At 44.6% G+C, this 25,541-nt stretch overlaps 2 protein-coding genes across 4 annotated transcripts in view; one reads left to right on the top strand and one right to left on the bottom strand.

The window, feature by feature from the left end:
• The window catches only part of Fyco1 (FYVE and coiled-coil domain autophagy adaptor 1), a 69,233-nt gene extending 44,060 nt beyond the window's left edge, over positions 1-25,173 (top strand). For both annotated transcript variants that reach the window (XM_034483774.2, XM_076917316.1), the window contains exons 15-18: positions 12,242-12,337; positions 17,583-17,793; positions 20,245-20,354; positions 22,307-25,173. In XM_034483774.2, the coding sequence (XP_034339665.1) occupies positions 12,242-12,337; positions 17,583-17,793; positions 20,245-20,354; positions 22,307-22,382 (493 nt within the window). In that variant the 3' untranslated portion in view covers positions 22,383-25,173. The remainder of the gene's footprint in view (positions 1-12,241; positions 12,338-17,582; positions 17,794-20,244; positions 20,355-22,306) is intronic.
• On the bottom strand, positions 695-7,141 carry Cxcr6 (C-X-C motif chemokine receptor 6). 2 transcript variants are annotated; one of them, XM_076917352.1, is made up of 2 exons: positions 6,994-7,141; positions 695-2,519 (listed from the first exon to the last, which is right to left on the bottom strand). In XM_076917352.1, the coding sequence occupies exon 2, from the start codon at positions 2,517-2,519 to the stop codon at positions 1,443-1,445; it is 1,077 nt and encodes a 358-aa protein (XP_076773467.1). In that variant the 5' UTR covers positions 6,994-7,141; the 3' UTR covers positions 695-1,442. The 2 variants fall into 2 exon arrangements, with proteins under 2 accessions (XP_076773467.1, XP_034339666.1); XM_034483775.2 differs by having other exon boundaries at positions 695-2,503.
• Positions 25,174-25,541: the final 368 nt, after the last annotated feature.

Here is a 25,541-nt window from a genome sequence, read left to right as displayed (position 1 = left end):
GGCCAAAGGTTAAGAGATTTGTTCAGGTCAAGGGTGCTAGCATATGTCTTTAACCCCATACTTGAGTCAGAGGCAAGTGGACCTCTGTGAGTTCAAGACTAGTCATGACTGTATAACAAGGAAGGAGAGAGAAAGGGAAGGACTTAGAGCCGTGGGTGCAAGCATGTTGAGAGGTTGAGATTGATTTGTTTCATTGAGGTCATACCTAGTGAAGAGCATGGAGGCAGCCCTAGGCTGCTCTCTCCAGGCCCTGAGCCCAGGCTTATCGAGCCTCCTGTGTATCCTCTCAGCCTTTCTAGGTCGATGTTCTTATTTAGGTGAATGAGTTGGTAGTACAAATACACAACAAGTGCCTGTAGTCCTGTTCATCTGGTGGCCAGGACCGAGTCAGCATCAATCTAGTCTGGCTTATAAAATCACCTCATCCTTGAGCAGTATTACAGAAGTTGAACAAATGCACCCTGCATCTTGGGCAGGAGCAGGAAACCATCATGAAAGCAAGACTGTTACCATTGGTGTAATCCATTTCCTTCATAGACCACCGCCCACAGTGTTTAGTTTTAATTTACTTCTTTTATTCTAGGCCTAGAAGTTAACTGGGTTGTGTTTGTGCAGTTTGTGAAGGTTTATTCTGTTCTGTGTTTAGGCACACCAAATTAAAGTAGAATGTATCTAAAGATGAAAGCCGTTTGAAAACTTTTAAAAGGTTTTATTTCTTACCATGAAATTCCAAATACTTGATATACTTGTATGTACATGTTACGTGTCACAGGCATGGGAAATTTTCTTTTCTTTTAGATGAGCAAAGCCACCAGAGCCCTCTTATATTTGTTTTGGTCTTAAGCTCTGTTTTATACATTTTTCTAGCATTACATGGACCACTGAAATTCAGCTAGTTTATTTTGGCCTATTTTCAGTTCCTTACTGCTGCTCTTTCCAAGACAATTCCAATAAAACATAAGCATCCACCCATACAGAACTCAGACAGACCCACGGAGGAGTCAGAGCTTGGTCTCATTCAAGCAGCATTATATGGGGGCTTTTCAACTCTCAACTGATTGCCCATTGAAGAATCTTCTAAACCTGTATATTATCTGCCATCAACATCTTTGTTGATGCAACTCTTCAACTTTTAGCCCCAAACTTGGTAAAAGAGAACCTAAGATCTCTAGAGTTAACCTTGATTTCACTATTCTTGGGGATGAAAGAGAGAAATTGCTTCAAAATCTCTCTTCAAGACATTCTTCTTTGAGCATTTAGGCTTAGATATTAAGAACAGAGTATATTTATATCTGAGAAGCTTTGTATACCAGCCACAGTGTTCAGTGACTTCTCCATGATACTCCACGTGCTACAAGCAAAGCTTTTCTTGTTGCATCCAAAGGATATAGCCATGCTTCTAAGAATTCTGATACTAGCTTCTCCAAGTGTGGCAAGGCCTACTACAATTGAAACATACTGGTGGCCTCTACATTGTGGGAGGCAGAACAAGTCTTGGAACTGTCCTCAGAAGACTTCCACTGATGTGAGACTGCCAGGTGAGAGAGGCAGCCAATATCCTTCATAAGTTTCCAGACATTCTTCCGGAACTTTAAGCCAACAAAGGCATAAAGTACAGGGTTAAGGCAAGCCCGAAGGTATGCTATAGCCTCTGTCACTACAATGGCATACCTAAAGCTGGTTATGGTATAGTACTCCCAGCTTGTACTTTGGATTAACATGGTGACGTTGAAGGGTGTCTGAGTCAGCAGGAACACAGCCACTACAAGGAAGATGATCTTTAGAGATTTGTGCTTCTGGAAGTTTCGAGCATGAAGCAAGGTCTTGATAATGGCTGAGTAGCACAGAATCATAGTGAGCAGTGGCAGGAAGAACCCCAGAGTCATCTGTATAACAAGAACCACAGTGGATATCTCCTCATGGTGGTAGTGACAGATAAGCTTGTCAACATGTTCAACATTGCCATAGATGATCTGTGGCAAAGAAACCAACAGGGAGACCACCCAAATGAGCAAGCATGTGACTTGTCCCCAGGTCTTCCACTTAGCCTGCCGGTTGAAGGCCTTGGTAGCCTGGACCACTACGATGAAACGATCCACCGTGATGCAGGTGAGAGTGAGCATGGACACGTAAAAGTTCATTGTATACATGCCTCGAAGAGTTTTGCACATGACTGTGCCAAAGACCCACTCATAGGTGCCTGCATAGGCCCAAAAGGGCAGAGTGCAGACAAACACCAGGTCAGCCAGGGGCAAGTTCAGCAGGAACACATCTGTCAGATTCCTCAGCTTCTGGTAGAAAATGTATATAATCAGAACTAAGGAGTTCCCTAGCAGTCCAAAGACAAACACTACCAGGTACACACAGGGCAAAAAGACCTCCTTGAACTTTAGGAAGCGTTGGTGCTCCTGGCTGTTATCATTGGAATTGTTGAAGAGCCAGGGATCTCCTTCATAGTGCACATCATCCAGATCTGTCTCTCGATGCCCATCATCCATGGCATCTGTTGGGGCAAACATCTGTGAGTCAAAATATAAAGTTATATTTGGGTCTGACTGAGTGACGTTCTTTCTTCCCACTGTCCTTATTAACTCCATTTAGAAAGCAAATTATCTCTAACTCCATTCGGTATCATACTCAGTAATAGAAGTACACTGAAGATGGCCATTTCCCAGGGAAAACTGCTCAGCCAGAGTGAGGGACTCTTCAATAATCCTAAAAATCTCAGGTTCCTCCCGTGTTTGTCACTATGCAGTCGAGTGGACACATTAGCCCTTTGGGTTTTTTGTTCTATTTTTGTTTTGTATTTTATGTTTTTATGTATTTTATGAAAATGGATATTTTGCCTGCATGTATATCTGTTAATTGTATGTGAGCAATGCTCACCAAGGCCAGAAAAGGGCGCTGGACTGCCTGGGACTGGAGTTACATATGGTTGTGAGCTACCGTGCAATGCTGGAAATCAAGCCCAGATTCTCTGGAGACTGTCTAGTGCTCTTACCTGCTGGGCTCTCTCTTCAGGTCCATAACAACTGTTTGGAAAAACATAGGACTGCTGTCTGTCATGAAGGACTGTCCCCATCTACTTGGGGACGCATAGCAGGTACTTACCACTCTCTGCCCTATGCTGGTCAGTTTTATGTCAACTTGGCATAAGCTAGAATCATTTAAGAAGAAGGGCTCTCACTTGACAAAATATCTCCTCCATATGAATGGCCTATAGGCAGGTCTGTAGTGGGTTTTCTTAATGAGTAATTGATGTGTAATGGCCCAGCCCATCTTGGGTGGGACACCTCTGGGCTATAGAAAACAGGATATTCAAGCTAGAAAGGAACAAGCCAAGTGAGCTGCACTCCTCCTCCTCCGCTGTCTCTGCTTCAGTTCCTGCTCTCAGCTCCTGCCCTTAATGAACTGTGATCAGGATGTGTGAGATGGAATAGATCCTTTCCTCCCCAAGGTCATGATGTTTTATCACGTCAGAAACCCTAACTAAGACAGCCCCATTGATTGCTAAAAATCATCAAAGCCAGATCAAGTGCCTCTTCCAGGAGGCTTCCTCACTGTTATCCTCAGGGGCTGGGAGGGTGACGAGGACTGTGTGTGACTGGGGAGCACTTCCTGTTTCCGCTTCCTCAGCTGTATAGTGTAAAGAGCAATTGACTCAGAAATGGAAAACCAGGTGCCCAGAACTCTGACAGAGCTGGCTTTATTGCCAGGGCATTAAGGTACTTACTGCCCTGACTCCCCAAACTAAACTTTTCAACTCATCATCTCTAAATGTTTCTGACGTCTGTGCTGGAGCCTCAGATCCTGGAGATCCTTTATTTTTGGGGATCTCTAGGAAGGTATATGTCCCCATGAGGAGGCATGGCTTTAACTTCCTTGATGAGCCATTCAGGATCTAAAGGTCTCTTCACCGTGGAAGGCCAGTTAGAATGGCACGTGAGGTAGGATGGCTGCTGAATAGGTTTGCAGTAAAGGCCACATGCCTGCCTTTCTTGCCCAGGACTTGATCCTCCATGGTTGTTGTGTTTCTGACCCTTCTCTGCCCCGTGACTACCAAGAACCATAAGATCATAGGGTAGTGTAACCTGTGGCCTGATTGTAGGGACAGCTGTGACAGCATTTGGCCCTAGAGTGCCAGGCCAATCTTGCTAGTGTCCTAGATTCATATCCTGCCGGTGTGGGTTCTTAAAAATGCCTTAAGAAGTGTTGGGGCTCACAATGGAGTATTACTCGGCTATTAAAAACAATGAATTTGAGAAATTTTTAGGTAAATGGATAGAACCAGAAAATATCATCCTGAGTGAGGTAACCTAATCACAAAAGAACATACATGGTATTCACTCACTGATAATTGGATATTAGCCCAGAAGCTTGAAATAGCTAAGATTCAACTCACAGACCACTTGAAGCTCATGAAGAAGTGTAGGTGCTTCGGTCCTTCTTAGAAGGAGTAACAAAATACTCAAGGGAGCAAATATAGAGACAAAGTATGGGACAGAAACTGAAGGAGGGGCCGTCTGGAGACCATTCCACCTGGGTGTCCATCCCGTGTGCAGTCACCAAAGTCAGACGCTGATGTGGATGTCAGGAAGTGCATGCTGACAGGAGCCTGATATAGCTGTCTCCTTAGAGGTCTGCCAGAGTCTGACATATTCAGAGGCAGATGCTCACAGCTAACCATTGAACTGATCAAGGGGTTCCCAATGGAGGGGTTAGAGAGAAGGAGCTGAAGGAGCTAAAAGGGTTTGCAGCCCCATGGGGAGAGCAACAATACTAACCAACCAGAGCTCCCAGGGTCTAAACCACCAGCCTGGGAACACATAGGGAGGGATCTATGGCTCCAGCTGTATATGTAGGGGAGGATGGCCTTGTCGGGCATAGGTGGGAGAGGAAGTCCTTGGACCAGTGAAGGCTGGACGCTGAGTGTGGGGGAATTTATGGGTGGGGGGAGGTGGGAGTGGGTGGATGGGTGGGGGCACATCCTCATAGAAGCAGGAGGAGGGGAGATGTGATAGGGAGGTTTCTGGGTGGGGGGAATAGGGTAAGGGGATAACATCTGAAATGCAAATAAAATATCCAATTAAAAAAACTTAGTTTAAAAAAGAAAAAAAGGAGTGTTTGGGCAGAACTTCTGTAAGATTTACCAAGATAAAATATTGCCTGGTCAGATGAAGACATGTAAAAGTTGAAGACATCCTCTCCTCTTAATCCATGTGGTCATTTCTTACCCTAAAATTGAGTCCTAAGCAGAAACAATATCCACCCTGATGCTTCTGCTACTTCCATCTTCCCTAGAGCCATAAAGCCTTTTCTCACATCAAGGAAGGACCTTGCCTTTAAAACTACTCAGTAAGTCGTTCCCACACCTAGACTTCAGGCTAGATCTCTAGTCTTGATAAGCTGGGAGTAGGCATCCTGCCCCATAGCTTTCTGAGGTGCTAAAATAGTGTGAAATATTTGTGTGTATCGTATTTACTCACATGCGGATGATTTATTTTTCACCATTTAACATATGAGATAAACAACTTTGCTTTCCCAGAGTTACCTCCAGGTCTCTGTCGTTACCTCACTCGTGTTTGCTTTTTTGTTGTCCTATTCTTTTCTGAATCCAACCTCAGCATAACTCTTCAGAAAATGTACAAATCCTCATTCAGTGTTATGTTGGTAGGTAGGGACTAGACTGTGCAAACAGAATATTGAAAATCACTAGTCTGGGGAGGTGCCTGTCAGTAGAATGCTTGCTTTACAACCATAAGCACACAGAATCACTATCCCTTATACGAAAAGTTAACATTTCTTTATAATCGAAATACTGATTTAGGAAAATGAAAAAGTAATGAAACTTTTGATATAATGTAAAAAAAAAAAAGGCCTGATAGTAAATTATAATTATATGTAAAGCATAAAATGTAACCCAAATATTTAAGAAGTACTTTTACTTATTTTGGGAGTTTGGGTATATTTAAACTGCTGAAAATAGAATAAATATGAGAAAAACACACAAAGAAAAACAAACAAACAAAAACTCCCCATGGGCTATTACTGTTAGAACAAATAGATGACACTTCTGATCTTCCTGCTTCTCCAGAGGGTTGGGATGCTGCCACACGGCCCTTAACCTTTGCTGGTCACAGACCTCTTTGAGAATCTCATTAAAGCTCTAGACCTTCTCTGAGAAATAATGTCCATTCACCTATAGTTCTAAGGCTTCATGAACCACATATTCTATAGGTTCTTGTTTAAAGACCCTTTGATAATAGTTATAATTTTGACTCTAGTCTTAAAGGGCCAAACTCTGTCAGCATTGGCCTTTGGTAAAATTACAGATTACTTATTTCATCTGGTTTGTTTGTTTGTTTGTTTGTTTGTAGTCTACAATGTCTACAGTTGTGCATTGATTTATATTGAAAAAATAGATAGTGATTGTGGATTATAGCTTGTTTTGTTGTTGTTGTTGTTGCTGCTGTTGTTGTTGTTGTTTGGTTTTTTATTAGATATTTTATTTATTTACATTTCAGATGCCTTCCCCTTTCCCCATTTCCCCTCCCTAGAAACCCCCTATCCCATCCCCCTCCTTCTTTTTGCTTTCATACCATTTTAATTACATGCAAGTATTAAGGTCAGTTCTAGGTTGAGGAACTAGCAATACAATAGATGGAAATAGTCAAAGAACAAGCAAAGCAATAAACAAAATTCTGTCTTTTTAAGATGCGAAAGTAGAAAAATTATTGATGTAAAAATAGAAGACCAGCGACTAGACTGCTCTATATTCCTGGGTGGGTCTGGTTATGCATTACTGCCTTTTCCATCCTTTTAGAACCACTTGCTATAGTCCAGAACCAATGAAGTAGTTCTCATATTCCTCTAACTCATACAGCAACCATGACATAAGGGATGGGACCCATGAGTAGCTGAATTCAGGAGCTTGCACCATGTACACAGGTCACCCTGCGAGAGAGAGTCAATGAAAGAAAGCAAATGACTCACCAGAAGAGAAGCCCAGTAGCTTTGTTCCAGAGCGAAGTGTGCTCGGCAAAGGTCTGCCTCTGGTTCTCTGTGATGTGGTCTGTGTTTCCGTCAAATACTTAAGAGCCTTCAGCTAGAGACCTGCCCCTCCCTCTATCCCATAGGCAGAATCCACATGACAAGCTTGACAAACCTGCCCACTTAAGCTGAGAGTCAAAGATGAAGCACGATTCTGATGCTTTGCACTCCCTTTTCTTGGCTTGGCACATATTCTGCCGTTAAAACCTGATAGGATTTCCATTTGTTAACTAAAGGGGAGCAGTAAGTAGATTAAACTTTTGTCAATCCACTGAAGATGGTGGGCTTTGCCCGTTAAAATCACTTTCTTTACTGGTCACACATATCTTTGGGACATTTTGTAACCCTACACTGTGGCTCCATAAGCCTCTGGCAGGCAGTGCCCACCTACCTACCATACTTGCCTTGGCTAGAACTGCCTGTGGTTATCCTCCTGAACCTTCCCCCATCTGGTAGACACTATGATCTTAATGCAGTCTGATTATTAGTTTCTGTGAGCTAGCACTGCTGACTTCTATGGAAGATTACCATGGAAGTCAGGAAATGGGAGTAGGACCAGAATCTAGAAACTAGTATTTGGTTTTGCTGTAAGACAGGTATTATATGAAGGCTTCCATGTACAACTGTTGAGTTTTGCTAACCTCCTCATGGATGCAGTGAACAACGAATAGATGAATAGATGCATAGGCTGTATTATATACCGAGAGGTAGACAGTTGAAACACCTCTCCTTCTAAAAGAACCCTTTGGGTGCTAGAAAGATGGCTCAGCAGGTAAGAGCACTTCCTGTTCTTGCAAAAGACACACACTCGATTACTAGTACCCAGATGGCAGCATATAACCATGAATAATTTCAGTTCATATCAGTAAACAAAATACTCATACACATAAAGTAAGTCTAAAAATATTTTAAAGGTACCTTTTAGGACAAGACAGCCCTTTAGACAAAACCACGTGACCCTGGGGAATTTAAGTTCAGAGGGATCAGTTTTATTACTGCATTTATAGAATAATACCAGAATGGCCTGAGCTTTGTCAAGCATTGCTGTACTCTTTGTCTTCCTCAAGGAGAACAGAGACCCATCTCAGCACTCTATGACTGTTTGTGCATAAACATCCAAGGTGCCTGTGTCGGTGACTGGGAAGATTGCATGTGTAGATTTGAGAATGTATGGCACTTTTGTCATAGCTATGCTACAATGGAAAGATCTGTGTAAAATACAAGATTTACAAGTCAATTCAAGGAACTAGTCCATTTGGGACCACTTTACATAAATAAATGTCCTTTTACTATTCATATCTGTAGTGTTCATTGCTCCCAGGTCCTTAAGTTTCTTTGACTCAAAGATATAAAGTTCTCAAGAGTGAGTACCCTGTTGCCTGTGTCTTGCAGATTGGACGTGCTAGGCACTATTGCTTCTTATCTTGGGAGTCAATTATGCTGACCTATCACATTTTCTAGAAACCTGACATTCTCAAGTCAGGACCATTAGGATATCAACTCTGGGACTTGAGTTGTTTTTTGTTTTGGTTTGGTTTTGGTTTTGTTTTTTTTTGTTTTTTGTTTTTTTTTTTTTTTTTTTACGTTTTCTGCTGCTGTGAAGAGAAGTTAGCACAGGGCACTGATGAGTGGCGGAGTTGTGGAGAACAAATTTGTGGCTGAATATCCCTGAAGGAATAGCCAGCCATTTGCAAGTGAGTCAGAAATGGCTTGTGTATTGGCACCTGCAGGCTTGTGTATTCTGATCAGACCATAAAAACCAAGTGTTCAGAAGCCAAGATCTTAGAAGTGCTGCTTTTTGCGTGGCTGTTACACAGAGAGGATGTCAGTTACCCTGGTGAATGTGTTCTGTGCCACACTGTGTAACACCAGCCTGTGTGGTGACTGAAGCCTTAAGTATAGCTAGTGCAAACTAGGGGCTGAATTCTTAGTTTATTTGATCCCGTTAATGTAAGTTTACATGGGACCTTGTGGCTAGTGATCACTGTTGGGCAGTACAATCTGAACTGGAGATTCCCAGTCCTCTCCTGGAACCTGAAATTCAGTAGAACAAGTGACAAAATGGAGAGAAAGCTCCGAGGACGACCATAAGCAAGACATCACAGGCTGCTGGGCATTTCTCAGGTGAAGCTTCTGTTCTTGGCAGCCTAGAGAATTGTTGTCTACTAATAAAATGAAAACCAAATTACAATATTTGGAATTGTGACAAAGGAATGCCAGAGGCCTAACTGGAAATCCCCAGGTGACTCCTGACCCAGAGAGGTATAAGCTTCAGATCGCTTTAGGGGTTGGGCCCTTAGCCTCTCCCTTCTTTCTGTACCTCTTTATTCTTTTTTTCTTAAGATTTTTATTTTATCTGTGCAGGGATTTTGCCTACATATTTATATGTGCACCATATGCATGCAGTGCCTGTGGGGGCCAGAAGAGTGTCAGATCCCTGAAACTGGAGTTAGAGACAGTTGTAAACCACTGTATGGGCACTGGGGTCCAAACCTGCAGCCTCTGGAAGAGCAGCAAGTACTCTTGCTGAGCCGTCTCTCCAGCCTCAAAGATTCATTGTTTCTTTAGGTACATCTGTGTATGTGTGTGTGTGTGTGTGTCTGTGTGTGTGTCTGTGTCTGTGTGTGTGTGTGTGTGTGTGTGTGTGTGTGTGTGTGTGTGTGTGTGTGTATGGCAGGGTATTAGATCTCTTGGAACTGGAGTTGCAAGCAGTTGTGAGCCACCTAACATGGGTGCTGGAAACTGAAGTTGGGTCCTCTGGAAGAACAGCAAGTACTCCTAGCCTTTGAGCCATTCTTCTTTCTTTAGTAAATTGAAATATTGATTACATGGGCATCTGGGGTCCCATGTAATCAATATTCCTCACTGTAAGTCTCTTACACTGAGGCTTATAATACAGACATTTGTTAAGCAAAGACTGTGTATGCAATGGGATTCCTAGGAACGCTGGGATCATTACTTTAGAGCAGTGTTTCTCAACCCCTTTTGGGGGTCACACCAGATATTTACAATTCATAACAGTAGCAAAATTACAATTGTGAAGTAGCAATGAAGTAATTCTATGGTTGGGGGTCAACACAGCATGAGGAACTATATTAAAGAGTCATGGCATTAGGAAGGCTGAGAACCACTGCCCCAGAGAGAAGAGCACAGCAACAGAGTGGCGGCCATGTCACCCTAAGAAGCCAGAGAAGCTAATGGTAGGCCCTACTGCTAGAGCAAGGAAAGGAAAAGGTCACTTGAGAACACTGATTTTTCTGGGCTGAGAAAACCACTTCAATAGGAAAGAGAGAACATAGCTATACAAGGAGATAGGGTGTCCTCTAGTGGTCCTGCTTGTGCTTCCTGCCATTCTCAAACTTGTTTTATCCCTTAATGCATTTGCATGACTACCTAGGAAAGGCCGAAGTTCACAAACAATGCTGCAAACCAGCATGTGAAGATGGAGTGACTGTGCCTGGTGTCCAGGCAGGCAAGAGCCTTCAGTGAGAGGAAAGGTTGAGATAACTGCCCATACTCCTGGGGCATTTTGAAAGAGTTCTCTACAAGCCTGGAGAAGGGTTATAGCATCTGGAGAAGTCATACTGGGCAGGAGACCTTCTAACTAAGGCCTTCACATGGGAGCAGCCTATTTTCTTTTGGGCCTGTGCCTTCCTGGGCATAGTTGTCAACTGAAGTTGGTTGGATTATGCGACTCCTGAGAGCTACTAGCCAGACTGAGCATAAAGCCCTGGGCGAGAACATACTGAGCTGCAGTCAGGCTATCTCCAAGGTACCTGCCTTGGAGAAACAACTGTGGCTTGTGTCCCCAGCCAGGAACTTTTATCTGCCAATGTGTTTTAAGAGTCAGTAATTTTTCAGATGTTCACAATGTTCCATGGTCAGATAAATACAAGATCATACCAAATATGACACATCCAAAGAAACTTCCATCCAAATCCAGCTTGATGAATCAGTGAATCTACTGTGTTACTTACAGGAATATGGGTAACGTGAGGAGATGCCTCACAAAAAGCACACACCAGAATAGGTGATAACTAGTAAAAGCTACATCTCTGGGGCTCTGTGCAGCGCTCACACTGCTCCCAGCAATTGTTGCTGCTTTTAAAACTGGAGAGGAGGGGTTAGGATGGGGCTTGGAGTCTTGTTCATTCATTCCTTCTTTCTTTCCTTCCTTCCTTCCTCTCTTTCTTTCTTTCCTTCTCCCTTTCTCCCTCCCTCCCTTCCTTCCTCCTTTCTTTCTTCCTTCCTTTCTTCCTCTTCTTTCTTTCTTCCTTCCTTCCTTCCTTCCATTCTTTCTTTTCTTTCTTGTTTCTTTCCTTCCTTCCTATCTTCTTTCCTTCCTTTCTTCCTTTTTTTCTTTTCTTTTTTTTTCTTTTTCTTTTCTTTTCTTTTTTTTGTTTTTTTAAGACAGGGTCTATATATGTAGCTTGCCCTGAATGTCCTGGAACACTCTTAAGTCAACCAGGCTGGCCTGAAAGTTATAGCAATCCACCTGCCTTAGCTTCCCAAGTGCAGGCATGTACCACCATACCAGGCAACCTGAGTCCTATAACGCACTCTGACTTTAGCTTTCTGAGTCTTAAGAGTGCTTTCCTCGGTCCAAAAGGGAATGTTTGAATGGAGAAACAGCTAGACAGCTGCGTAAAATAACTAACTTTCTAAGAGAGAGAGATGTTGTATGCAACACTTGCTCCCTGGGGTTTGGTGGTCTACAGAGTACACTTTGGAAATTGGGACAGCCCCAGTGTCAAGGCAGCTCCTTCTGAACTCCTGGTGGTACGTTAGGAAGGACAGAGGAGGTAGGTATTCACTCTGCCCTCTTTAATATATGGCTCTGTCCCATTTCTGCCCAGACTTACTCTTTCACTGACTGAGCTACAGTCAGGGTATCTGGTTCTGGAACCAATTCTGCAAGGGCTCCAGTTCTTGTGCCCCGGGGCCAGTACTAAGAAGGAAGGAGGCAATGGCCTGTTGTCATCCTTGCCTCCCCACCCTAGAGGATTTGCTGGTGTGGGAGGAGGGACCCATTGGTGTTTATGTGCACTCACACTCCTTCCAGGCAATCTCTTACAGCCCTGTTGTCTTCACTCTGCTGTTCCCACTGAAGTCCTTGCTTCATTGTAGACCTCAGGCTAAAGGACTTTATGTGCTGATAGCTAATGTCCTGTTCTCCTTTGTGCTGTTTCAGGGACACCACATCAAATTCATTAACCCCTGAAGATTCTGAAGACATACCCATTGGGCAAGATGCTGAAATCTGCTTGCTGAAGTCAGGAGAGCTGATGTAAGTGGCAAGCTGCTGAATGGGCCTCTTGTGCCAGTGGAGAGGAGTCCCAGGGGATGGAGTCTGGAGAAGGGACACTTGTCCTGTCAGAGCCAGAGCTGGCCCCACCCAGTGGAATGATGCACATCTTTGAGGGCAACAGGGCATCTTTCAACCTAGATGTATGTGACTCAAACACTCAGATACCAACCAATCAGTCATAAGCAAAGTACAGACATCAGGCAAGAGGGAATGATTAAAGACACAGACACATAAAGGACTAAATAAAGCAAAAGTGGGCTTTACTAAGAAAAGTTAACAAGAAGTGAGAAAATGTAAAGAAAGTGAGAAGAATTCTAAGACAGGAAAAAAACATTGAGCTGTTTTCTGGAGGCAGGACTTGTAGCAGGGTGAGGCAAAGACTGAGGTGACTTCTGTTAACATAGGCTAATCTCTGAGCATATCACAAGCCCAGCAAATTGAGACTCGCACATCCTGCATACTTTCCTCACCCGATTGAGGAGATAACTATGCGTTCTTCACATGCTGCTGACCCAGGGGAGTAATCACATTTTGAAGTTTCCTGCTCATCTCTGACTAGTTTCACCAGCTGTTGGTCAGCTGTTGGTCTTGGCTGGCTGCTGGCTGCTACCTCTCTAGCTGTTGATTTTACAGGTGTTGCTGGTCTCAGAGCTTGGTGGAGTCTATTAGTAGTTCATTAAAATTCTCTCTTTGTTCGTACTTGTGTGTGGCCAGTTTGTAGGGCTTATTTCATTTTGTTGTTTTGTTTTAGGTAGTGCTTGAAACTGAACTCATGCTCATGAGACGGTTACTCTAACACCGAGCTACAACATCCCAACCCTACTGCCTTGTAGTTTTACCACGGACTCTTGTAGTTGTTTGTGGAGAGCTAACACCAGCTCCTGCCACATCTACTAAGATGTGCCTGTGGTTTTTCTCTATCGCCTCATATCCAGCTCTTTGTCTACGGAGCTGGATGAGATTTCCTCCTGTACCCTGGCGGGGGCAGGGACAGAAAACAGGCTTAGTCTCCTTTCTTACTACATGGGAGGAAATGTAGGAGCTGCTCTTACCCACAGTTTCATCTGTGGCAGGCAGCTGAATTAAAAGCAAAAGTATGTGGAAGGGCAACAGCCTTGTGAGGGCCTTTGTGGAAGTGGGAACCAGCCAGAGACATTTATATGTCCTGCAGTCTGGCTCTTGTGGAGTGGGAACCGGCTAGTGCCTTATGCATATCCCTTTGTGGAAGTGGGAAGCAGCCAGAGACATTTATATGTCCTGCAGTAGGGCTCTTGTGGAGTGGGAACCAGCTAGTGCCTTATGCATATCCCTTTGTGGAAGTGGGAAGCAGCCAGAGACATTTATATGTCCTGCAGTAGGGCCATTGTGGAATAGGAACCGGCTAGTGCCTTATGCATATCCCTTTGTGGAAGTGGGAAGCAGCCAGAGACATTTATATGTCCTGCAGTAGGGCCATTGTGGAATAGGAACCGTCTAGTGCCTTATGCATATCCCTTTGTGGAAGAGGGAACCGGCCAGGTCATACAGACACTGGCTTTTTTCCTCAGAGCCCTGTCCTTCCTCTTATGTGGTCAGCTTGGCTCTCTCATACCCAGCTGTAAGCTGTTGTTTTCTCCTTCCTAGGTGGTTTTAGGCCTGAACCCTGATATGATATTTGTTTCAGCTGCATCAGGGGCTTCGGTTTGTACTTTTTTTTTTTTTTTTTTTTTTGGTTTTCCGAGACAGGGTTTCTCTGTGTAGTCCTGGCTGTCCTGGAACTCACTCTGTAGACCAGGCTGGCCTCGAACTCAGAAATCCGCCTGCCTCTGCCTCCCAAGTGCTGGGATTAAAGGCGTGCACCACCACCGCCCAGCATACTTTTTATTTTATTTTTAAAGCATAATTTGCATACATTAAGCTTGTCCTTTAAAGTGTATAATGATTAGATTTTTTAAAATAATGTAGTATCATAAAAAACATGACTAAGAAATCAGTCTGTCACTGAAAAGTTCCTGTGCGTCTTTATAATCTTCCTTCTCTGCCTCCATCCTTTTTCTTTTTTTAATATTACTTTTTGAGTTGTCAGTGGCAGAGCTTTTTGGCTTGTTTTACACACACACACACACACACACACACACACACACACACACGAGTGTTTTACCTACGTGTTTATCTGTGCAAACCTGACTGGTTGGTGCCCGCAGATCTCAGAAGAAGGCATCATCAGATCCCCTGGGATTAAAATTAGGCAGCTGTGAGCTACCATGTGGATGCTGGGGATAGAACCTGCTGAGCAGCCTCTCTAGCCCCGCTTTGTTGTTTGATTTTTGTTTTTATTGTAAGAACAATGAATTTTTGTTGTAGAAAATGGAAATAACCAAACTATTTTGATCTACCTAGATACCAGACAGAAACAGTGTTTATTTGGGAGTAACTCTGCAATGGAGATCAATACCTAGTAATCTGTGTGACAAAGGGATGCTGTTAGAGAAACAAGAGGAAGACTGTCCTGAATCCTCAGCTACCATGCTCCAGAACGAGGGTGGTGTCAGTCCACCATTGGACACACAGCCTTGGAGAGAGATGTTCTGTCATGTGCAATTGCAGGGGCCTTTGTAAAAGTTTGTAGTTCTAGAAGACTTCTGTGCTAGCTTTGTGAGCGGGCAGCATAAGAATGAGATGTCCTCCGTTACAACCTGCTGCTTTTCAAAAAAATGTTTTGGCTAAAAGTGACTCCAGTAGGGTTTGTTTGTTTCTTTGTTTGTTTGAAGACAGCGTAGGCTTTTTATTTGGGGAGAAAAACCTGCAAGGGGTGGGAGTCTCTGTAAGAATCAGAATTAGGACCCCACCCCCTACTTATGAGATGGAGCAGTTTAGGGCAGATGAGGTTGGGGGTGAGGGAACACACTGAAAATGACTCTATTCTCACTGCTCTCTCTGTGGCCGTCTGTCTGTCTTCTTTTATAGACATATATGCTGGTAGTCTTCTGACATGAATTTTCTAAGTTTTCACTTACATTATTGTTATTTTTTTATTTTTATTTTAGGTTTTTTTTTTTTTTTTTTTAAAAAACAGGATCTCATGTAGCTCAGGCCTAAAACTTGCTATGTAGCCTGAGGTGACCTTGAACTACTCACCCTACTGCCTCTGCCTCCAGATGTGGGTTACAGCACTTAAAAGCTTTCAGGGTTTTGTAGCTTTACTATAGCTTGGCACCATAGAGTTAGTTTTTCTGGTGATAGTTCCAGTGGCTGTACTGTCACTGCTGAAAAGAGCCATTCGCTCTTCTGCTGACATGTATTCAATACTACATCAACCACATTAGAACACAAAGAAGCCAAAAGACCCCTTCCTGGGGGCAGAGTTTATATTGTGCCGCATAGTGACAGACAATGGACGAGGAAAATAAGCAAACAAGAAAATACAACACGGTGTTTGAAACAGAAGAACGTAACTGGATATTGGAATTAGAGGAGAGGGATTTGCAGTTTCATATAGACAACACTACAATGGCATGACTTGGAGGAGGTGAAGAAGTTGCCAGATAGCCACCTGACGGAATAGTATTTCAGGTAGAAGGAACAGCCAAGACAAAGCCTTTCAAAAAAAGATATTGCCTACTAAGTTAAAGGTGTTAGAAATAAGTTCTGGAATGCAGAGAAAGAGAGAGACCGCCACACCAAATGGAGTGTCTGGACAAGGCAAACTTTATTCTTGATGAAGAGGGTGATCTTGGAAGAGCAAACACTAGAGACAGGAAGTGTGTTTGGTATTTATTATAACACAGGTGGAGACTGTGTCTTTCCCCGTTGGCTTAATTCAGTTGGCTAGTCTTACACAGCAAATAAAGGAGGGAGGAGAAAGAGGTCCCTGCTCTGGCCATCACATTTCTGGAATATAGCAGTGGACCTTTGTATAAATAAAAGTATCATTGGGGGAAGATGAGTCAAATTTGCATAAAAGTCTTAACAAGATGGGAGAGATAAAATGACTTGAAGGCAATGTCCTAAATACAAATTTTATAGTATTTGATAGAAAAGACACATTTCTGATATTTTTTAAACAAGAGTATGAAAAAGAACCAGTGTAAGTTGAAGCAGAGGATAAGGAAGACAGGACCCAAAAGGAACAGAAGTTCATATCAATGGGGCCGTATTAGCCATTGGGTTTTAATATGAGGAGAGCAAGAATCCAAAATTCATATTTGGAGCTGAAGAGTCACTTGATTTACATTGAAAAAAGGATTATGTTGGTTGGTGGTTGTATAAAGAAGACATGGAGCAGCCAGAGCAGAAACAGTGAGACCTGGTTTTTGGGGGAAGATATCATAAGAATCCTGGAGAGATGACTCAGAAGTCAGGAGCACTGACGTCACTGTTACTGCAATGGCCATGTGAGGAAAACATGGTTGATCCCATGTTACAGAGTTGGAAAATAAAACTCAAGACAGTTGTGAAATCTGACCCACACTCTCTCAGGTTTGACCTTTCAACCCCTCACACTTAAATCTGCAAAGAGAGATTTCGGGAGGTATGTCTAATTAGGTGAGAAGAAGAAGCAGAACTTAAAGGGGGGAAAAGGGTGGCTGAGGTGTGGGGCAACCTCACAGGTGCAATAAAATCATTGAACTCAAATCCTACCCATAAGAGACTCAGAGCAAATCAGGCTGCCCTGTGCCACCTACCCTGCTCCCCAGTTTTCGTTAGCTTTCAGCTCCATGTGGGCAAGGGTGTCCTGTATCTTTCACAGCTGTGCTTCAGTGTCAGAAACTATGCCAACTGTGTGGTAAGCACTCAAACTAAAGCTCTTTGTCTGAGCTGAACGTCTCATAAACATGTTAGTCAGGAGTGTCCAGACTTAACCTACCAAGAGTCTCAAATCGTTAAAATGTCCTTCAACATAATTATAGGTCATATTTATTTTCATATTGTAAAATGCTAGTTAATCTGCTGAACATTTTTTAAAACTTGATTCCTTTTTGATAATTTCTTATATGAGTACTCTATTTACATAATTTTTCCTTTCTCTCCTTCCTCCCACTCTTCCCAACCCCCCATACTTTTCAAATACATCTTACTATTTAATTATTGTTCATATATGTATGTATATATGTATACATGTATAAGTATATATGTATATACAAATACTGATAAAGTGTTTTGAGTTAAAAAAAAAAGAATCTCAAATCTCCAGTTACCTCTGATAATCCATTAAACCAGGTTCATCTTTGAATTTTTATTTTAGGATCAAATTACCCCTCACAGTAGAGGAGATCACCAGCTTTGGGGAGGGCAACAGGGAGCTGTTTGTGAGGTCCAGTACCTACAGCCTGATCCCCATCACAGTGGCTGAGCCCGGCCTTACCATCAGCTGGGTCTTCTCTTCTGATCCCAAGAGCATCTCCTTCAGTGTGGTCTTCCAAGAGACAGAAGATACACCATTCGACCAGTGCAAGGTAGGTCAGGCTTCCTACCAGGGTCCTTAGCACACACTCCAGGTGCCTGAGCAAATAACTCCCCAGAGCAGGCAAAGCACCAAAAGCTTGATTACCGTAGGGAAAGATGGCCCAAAATCAAGTTCAGGAGAGCTGTCCTCACACGGCTGAAGGTTACTCCTGAGCCTCATGTGTTCTACTTGACCTTGGGATAGAACTGTAGCTAAATCTCAGAGACATGCAAGAGATGGGATTCTGTTTAATGGTAACTCCCACAGAGCTCTACAGAGCAGGACTGGGACGCTTTGGGGGTATGAGCTCCATCTCCAGTTATATTAAATGTTCCGTATGTCACCTACAAGGATAGCAGCAAAGAAAGCCCCACTCTGACTTGGGCAGTTGAGCTTGGTAAAACCCAGACTGTTCCAGCTGTAAAATGCTGGCAGTGCAGGACTGTAGTTCTTAACCATGTGGCTATACACCAGAAACCCAAGGAGAGCCTTTAAGCCCTAACCACTAAATCAGGGTGTGCAGGCAACCCTCAGCAACTCCACTTAGCAGCACAAATTGAGTGGTTCAGAGGCACAAGAGGGCTGGGTAGAATACAAGGCATAGGACAAGGGCTGACTAGAGCTTAGAGGGTGCTGATTCACTGTGGGTTGAGAAAGAGGGATTTCCATGCCAAGCATCTGAGTTCCCATGTTTGTAAGGCAGAGAGGAATAATGAAGAGTAGAAATGCAAGCTGAATTTGAATCCTGAGAAAAAAAAGAACAGTAAAACCTATCAGACACATTGGGCTGGAGCAAAAAGTGAGTTATAGGCAGTTGACATCCTACGTAGTCAACTGGAAAGGCTTTTTGGTCTACCTGGCTAGAGATCAATTATGGGTAGGCAACAGCCTCTTCAGTGCTGATTTTCAGCAACCTTCATTTCTCTCTGTTTGGCAACAGTAAGCCAGATAGAGCAGCAGCAAATGAAACTCTCTTCTATGATAGTCCTCCTGCAGGCCTCAGGTGCCAGGCCCTTAGCTCTGTAAGTGTCCCTGAGCTATGGGCTTCTCCCTTGCCCTGTTATCTACCAATCATCATGACAGATGAATCTTAGGGACCTGGTTCAGCCAGCCTTGTCTCAGACTTATAAGATGTTCTTCCTGGGTTTAATGGCCACACTCTCCTTTCCCACAGTGAACACAAGGGGGCATAGAAAGCCCATGTCTAGAATACTTAGCTGTTCCTCTGCCCTTCCAGACCCACCCAGTTCACCAGTCAGCTACAGAAGATACTGTTTTCACTGCCTGTGGTCCCCTGAAAAGTCATGAGCCTAGATAGCCTATTTTTCAGTCCACATCTTTAGCATCTATTCAGGGGACTTTTCACATGCCCTTGAACAGCCTAGGCCATCAGAAAATAGATGGCTGTACACAGGTCTCCTAATAACACAGAAGAACCTTGTTGAGTCCCTGGACAACTCATCGTTGAGCTCTTATCCCAGAATCTACAGAATCATATCCCAGATTCTGTAGTCTACTTGGGACAGAGAGATACAGGATAACATCCAAATCTGTTCTTGAAGCATTCTAAGTATAAACAGAGACCTGAGAAAATCACTACCTAGGATTCCAGGTAGAAATGACAGCATGGGCAGGTAAGCATTATAGGTACACCTGGAAGGGATACTGACTGGGGACAGGGAAACCCCTGTGCCTACAGTGAAGGCCACACTGAAGAAGACTGTCTCTTGAAAGACAAGCTCTTTCACCTACTGATCCACTTTGCTAGCCCATGTAACTATAGAGTTCTAAGATGAGGCCTATCCTTTAATCAGGTAGAAGAACTTGTCCCAATGGGGATACGGTTGACCATCAGAGAATTAGCCATATTCCACACACTGAATGTGTAGATTTGCCCTGTGGGGAAAAATTTGTGATTCTGAGAGAATAAACAGGAGGCTAAGAATCAGGCTTGGAAATATACAGATTGCATGGACCAGCCAGGACCAGACAAGAGAAGGGTTTGTGATGCCGTGTGAGAGCTTTGGATGGAGCCATGGCTGTCTTTCCCAGAGGAACATGAACCCAGGAACTTTATAGAGAGCCTGGATGTCAGCATGGAAGCAGGACTCTGTGTTCTATGAGAACCAAGGATAGCACTAGGACCTACATAAGGCATCTGGTCAAATGGACATTTGGAATTAGCCCTGGCTTTCTGAAGCATAAAAGTTCTGTTTCTTCAGGTGGTGAGCACCTTGACACTGACATGGTCAGGGATGTTGGGGACTGGTTCATGATTCTAGAAGAAGCTCATAGCCACCGTCCTTCTGCAGTGAGTGGAATAGGTGACCACCTGCCCTTGCTGGGGATGAGTTCTGGTCCCAGCCCTGTACAGCTATGACCTCCTTCAGAGCTCTAGCCTGCCTAGAGGACTCACAGGCCCTTGGTGGCTGTGATACCTTCTTATTGCTCTCCCTGCCAGGTCCTCATTCCCACCACCCGATGCAATTCCCACAAGGAGAGCATCCGGGGCCAGCTGAAGGTCCGGACCCCCGGCATCTACTTGTTCATCTTTGACAACACCTTTTCCAGGTGAGTACCTCAGTTAGTCACGGCATCTCCTGCGTCCACCTGTCTGTGCCTCAGTTAGTCACAGCATCTCCGGCATCCGCCTGTCTGTGCATCATTGCATCTATTCTCCAGCACTGAGGTAGACACTCAGAATCAAGACTTAGCTGTCAAAGTGTTTGGTTAGTGATTCTGTAATTTAGACCCCTCTGCTCTGTTCACTGTTCGTGGTATATTTTATAAAGCTAGTCTGTCAGTTACTTTTCTGTTGCTGTGATAATGCACCACAATTATAGGCAACTAAAGGAAGAAGGAATTTTAGATTCAGAGGCAGAGTCCATAACGGCAGCAGGCAGCCAGGGCAGGAATCGGACAGAATGTCTTTATTCAAATGCAGGACACAAAGAAAGCAAACTGGGAATAGGACAAGGCTATAGATTCTCAAAGCTCACCCCCAGTGACGTACTTCTTTCAGCAAAGCTTGACCTCCTAAAAGCTCCATGACCTTCCCAGGCAGCGCCACCAGCCAGACACCAAGTGTTCAAATATGTGAGCCTATAAGGGTCTCACCATATACCAGCCACTCACTCCTGCCATGCAGCTTCCTCCTCTTCTAGAGAGCTGAGGACTGGATGGCAGAAGAGTGATGCTCTGGGTCGCATGGCTCATGGAGGTGCCAGACCTGAACCAAGCACCCGGCTCTGGGCTAGCCTCAGTGTCGTCGTCGTCGCTGGGTTCACCGTTCCCAGGTTGATTCCTACTGCCACGCCCGCCACAGAAGGACTTTGAGAAATCCAGGAAAAGCCAAGAGCACCTGAATACAAAAGGAAGAAATGAGACAAAGGGGCAAACCCTCTGGGCCATGTTGTATGTCACAGGAGCCTCCTTGGCCATCTTGAGCTCCCCAATTGCTTCAGACAAGCACTGAGGCTCAGCCGCAGGCTCAGGGTACGGTCTCAGGAGTGGTCAGCATGACACTAAAAAAGGGAATGAGAGACAGGTGGCTAGAAAAGGGAACGAGACAGAGTACCCATATAACAGCGTCTATCATGTGCACACATTCGTCCCTAGGGAGGGCTTCTGCTTTCCAGATAGCTTCTTCACTGGGGCTGTCTTGCCTGTGACTCTCTCTCCCTCTCAGGCATTTGGCTCTTAGCAGAGTAAAGAGATAGGATACTCTAGGCAAAAATCGTTCCCATACCCCACCTCAATGCCTCAGGCCTGTGGACAGGGTTGTCTACTTCCCAAGAGACTGGAAGTGACCTTCCCACTTGTCCTGTGTCGCCCTGGATGCTAGAACTCTCTGCCTGAGTGCAGAGCTTCATGGAGTACGGCAACCTTTCCAGGGAGCTGTCTGTGGAGTCGCTTAGCCATGAGGGGCCGGGTTAGGAAAGGGTCAGGGTCCATGTAGCCCTGTTTTTCCTGCTGCAGCTCTAGTTAGCCATTTGTCAGTGCCTCTCTGAGCCTTGCTCTGGGTACAGAAGGAGAAGTAGCAAGGGCAGCATGCAGCCTCCCACAGGCTCCTGGGAAACCTGGGCGGTAGAATGCACTGGAGAGTGAACTCTGCCCATGGCACATGAAGATTAGACATGGTACAAACATCCCGTGCATTCTGGCCTCTGCTGAGACATTCCATGGCACCTACTTCATCTCCCCCTGCAGTCCTGGCCACTGGCACCTCAGAGCAGCAGACAAGTGAGGGCAGAGACTTGCAGCCCACTTTCACTCAAGCCCCAAGAAGCCCGTAGTGAGAGCACTTGGGCCTTCTGAAGGGAGAGAACTGTACTAACTAGATGGGCAGCTGATGGGATAGGGAGGCAAGGGACACTGAAGTGGTCCATGAGCTGTCTAGTCCCTAAAGGCTGGCTCCTTCGAGACTTTGGCTCCTACACCCAGCCAAGCCCAGTCAGTGACGTGAGGCCCCAGAGAAGCTGCACTAAGAGTAACACCTTCATTCTCCATTTTTGTTTCTTCAGGTTTATCTCCAAAAAAGTATTTTACCACCTGACTGTTGACCGGCCCGTGATCTACGATGGAAGCGATTTCCCATAGCAGCAGTGCCTGAGCTTTAGTTAGCTCTTCATCATCACAGGAAACACTACTCCTCCTTGCCTGTCTCAGCACACATGCGCATCACACACACACACTTACCCACAAAATTTTAAATACTAAAATATTAGAAGCAAGGGAAAGAAAATGAGCTGTGCCCAGCTCAGCAGTTCTGCAGCTTTGGCCGAGGCTGTGGGCTCCATGCAGCCGTTACTCTCAGGTCCCAGAACTCCTAAGAACAAGATTCAAGACTCCACTGTCTCTTCACCCAAGGGGACATCATCAGCCTCTCCTGGGGTCACAGCTGGTACAAAGCTGCTGTGTGGTATTTTTCAGGCCAGAAGTGCTCTTGATAGTGTATCTACTCTCGGCAGCCAGGATTGTAGGATTATAGGCCAGGCGCCACTGCCCTGGCCACTTTGTGAAAAACACTACAGGGCCATCATGTCAGAGATGCCCCTATCCCTTAATTTCCCCATAAATAGGGGCTGCTTCTTCCACTCGGCAATTTGGGGGAGGCTTGAGTTGTGCTGTTCTCCTGAGCCTTTGTCCTCAGGAGCTTTGCTCAGCAAGGCCACAGATCTAAATAACACCACACACACACACACACACACACACACACACAGGAACCAACCAGAGGTCTAGGAAAAACAACTAGTACATGAAGGCTTCAGCTCTGCATGTGAACAGCAGGAGTGCAAAGACAGACTAAGCTCTCTACAGTGCCACCAAAGCTTATGTGTCAGCCTGTAACCCATCTTTGATTATAAACTAGAGTTTCTGCCTCAGCTGCAGACAGTTGCTTACTAATGAGCAGAGCCGGTGTAAGAACTACTTTCAATACCTGGAACCTTTCTATAAAAAGTCTTTGCTAAGAGGCTGCATAGTGGAAGAACGGGGCATAACTTCCGTTTGCCCTCCATCTCCCAGTCCCTCTCTCCCCCATTTGCCTACTTCCTGCTAGTCAGTTCACATCTGACGCTGCAGACAGTTTGCTGTTTCCTTTCTAGGACCGGCAAAGATAGCTTAGATAGGTTCCTGGTCTCTGTGGCCCTTTGTTACTCCTACCCTCTTGCAAATGGATGCTGAAGCCAGCTTGTCCTCTAGACCAACAGTATCCAGCACCAAATGGGATCTCCTTTTAATTGTTTTGCTTTTCCAGGGTATATTGGAGACACTGGCCAAATTTCTGGCCTTCTGCTGGTGTCAATGCCACCATCTTCATCAAGAACCATCATTCACTTAGTTGCTGTGTTGTTAGTCTGGGAGGAGCCTGAGACCTTACATTTGAGTCCATCTTGAACTCTGTCACTCATCAGGAGGCCCGTGTGGTTCTTGTAAAGCTCAGACCTGAGGTGAGAGGCTCCAGTGCTGACTGCACAGTTCTCCACTAGGTGTGTACCAACTCTGTTTTCAGTAGTATATCTTGTGCTAAATGGCTTTGCATCGTACATGCTCCAGTTTGCTGAACACTGGGTTACTGGGAACATTTGTCCCTGTGTAAGTGTGCCTTTCATACATAGCTTTATTGTTTTAAGTAGTTCCCAATCTTACTGAGGTTTAGTCACTGGAGTAAATTTCTGAAAAAATGCAATTGGCAACTGAAGAATCACTAAGGAAGATGGTGGCCCAGCTGGACTTAATTACACTAAAGATCATAAGGAAACGTCCTCGACATCCTGGGGGATCCGTCTCCTAAGGGCAGCCCCTCCTCTAATGACTCAGCCTCTTCATAACAGTCGTGTCAGTAGTGTTGCCTGTTCACCAGTACCACTGAAGAACTGTAGACTTCACCCAAGAAATAAACTAGCCACCCAGACACAGGGGCGTGTGTCTGAGACAGTGGCCCTCCATGTCTGGATGGACTTTGAGAGTATCGCTGACAGATGCATCCAGGACCCTAGCGAGTCCTAGACCAAGGGCAGGCAAAGGAATTCTCAAACAGGAGTCTGGAACTGAAAATCTCCATGTGGTTTTGGAAGTAGAAATGAAGAGCCATATATAAATAAAGATGTTATTTCTGAACAATGTCAATTGTCCCCCCATCCCCCCCCCCCCCCCAGGTAATCAGGTTACTCCTGGCCTAAAAAGAAGAAAATCTTGTAGATATGGTTTGATGTTCATAGGGTTTTGTTTTTAAACTCAGACTTGGTGGTTCAACCTGTGAGAATTCTTTAAACTGAGGACAAACATTCTTGGCTCACAGGTTTTGGAAAAGGAGGTGGAGGAGAGATCTCTTTGGAGAGACATCTCTGACTCCTCAGAACCAAGGGGTGCAATCAAAGATTATTGAGTGCTGCTCACACTTACAAAGGCAAACACTACTTGGTAGAATCTTAGCACAATTTCCTCCTCTACCTTAATTCCTTCTAAGGAAACAGGAAAGTTGATTCATAATTTCCTTTTCCCTCTCAAGCACTTTTTACATTTCAGGAGACCTCTCTGATCAGGGGGCATTTTTTTTAGAGCCTTTTGATGTGTGTTTAATCTCAATGTTCTGCTTTTGGTGACTGCAGTGACACTGAGCCTCCGTGGGAAGGCTTTACAGTTAAGAGTGCACTTTAATGCATTAGTCCTCACTTCCTGTGGCCTTATAAGGTAATGGGTCAGGGAGCCCGCTTCGTTCTTACCTGCCAAAGAGTTGTACAGAAACTCATCAAACACCAGCACCTCATCTGCACAAAAGGATGAGACTTTGGTATCCCTGGGTACTTCTTTAATGGTGTGTGCTATGCCATTTGGAAATGTTTTTTAACCTCAGGTTTTAAATAAAGCAAACACTGTGGCATTTGGAGTAGCATTGTCTTTTATTCCTCTGACAAAAAAAAGTTGTAAGATGAGCAACAGAGCTACCCAGCAGGAAGCAGAACATCTCACAGGGGCCCCCCTGCAGATAACAGTGTGACACAGGTCCTGGCAAACTTCCTAGTCCTCTCTGAGGTACTGAGACCTGCCTAAGCCTGTGATTCCTTCCACCTACTGTCCGCAGCCATTCATATGGCTCCAGACCTCCTCTCTCACAGCATCAGTGCTCAAATAACAAACTTTTCAACCTGCCAAAATAAAGGCCACACCCGGCTCAAGCTCATTGTCACTAAGCACACAGCACTGGTGCTTTGCAGGGAAAGAGAACAGCACTCCTGCCACGTTTCCTCAGCAGCA

Source organism: Arvicanthis niloticus, chromosome 21, assembly GCF_011762505.2.
Source record: "Arvicanthis niloticus isolate mArvNil1 chromosome 21, mArvNil1.pat.X, whole genome shotgun sequence".
Taxonomy (NCBI): Eukaryota; Metazoa; Chordata; class Mammalia; order Rodentia; family Muridae; genus Arvicanthis; species Arvicanthis niloticus.
Note: the sequence above shows the minus strand (reverse complement) of the source record. Positions and strands in the feature narration are given on the sequence as shown.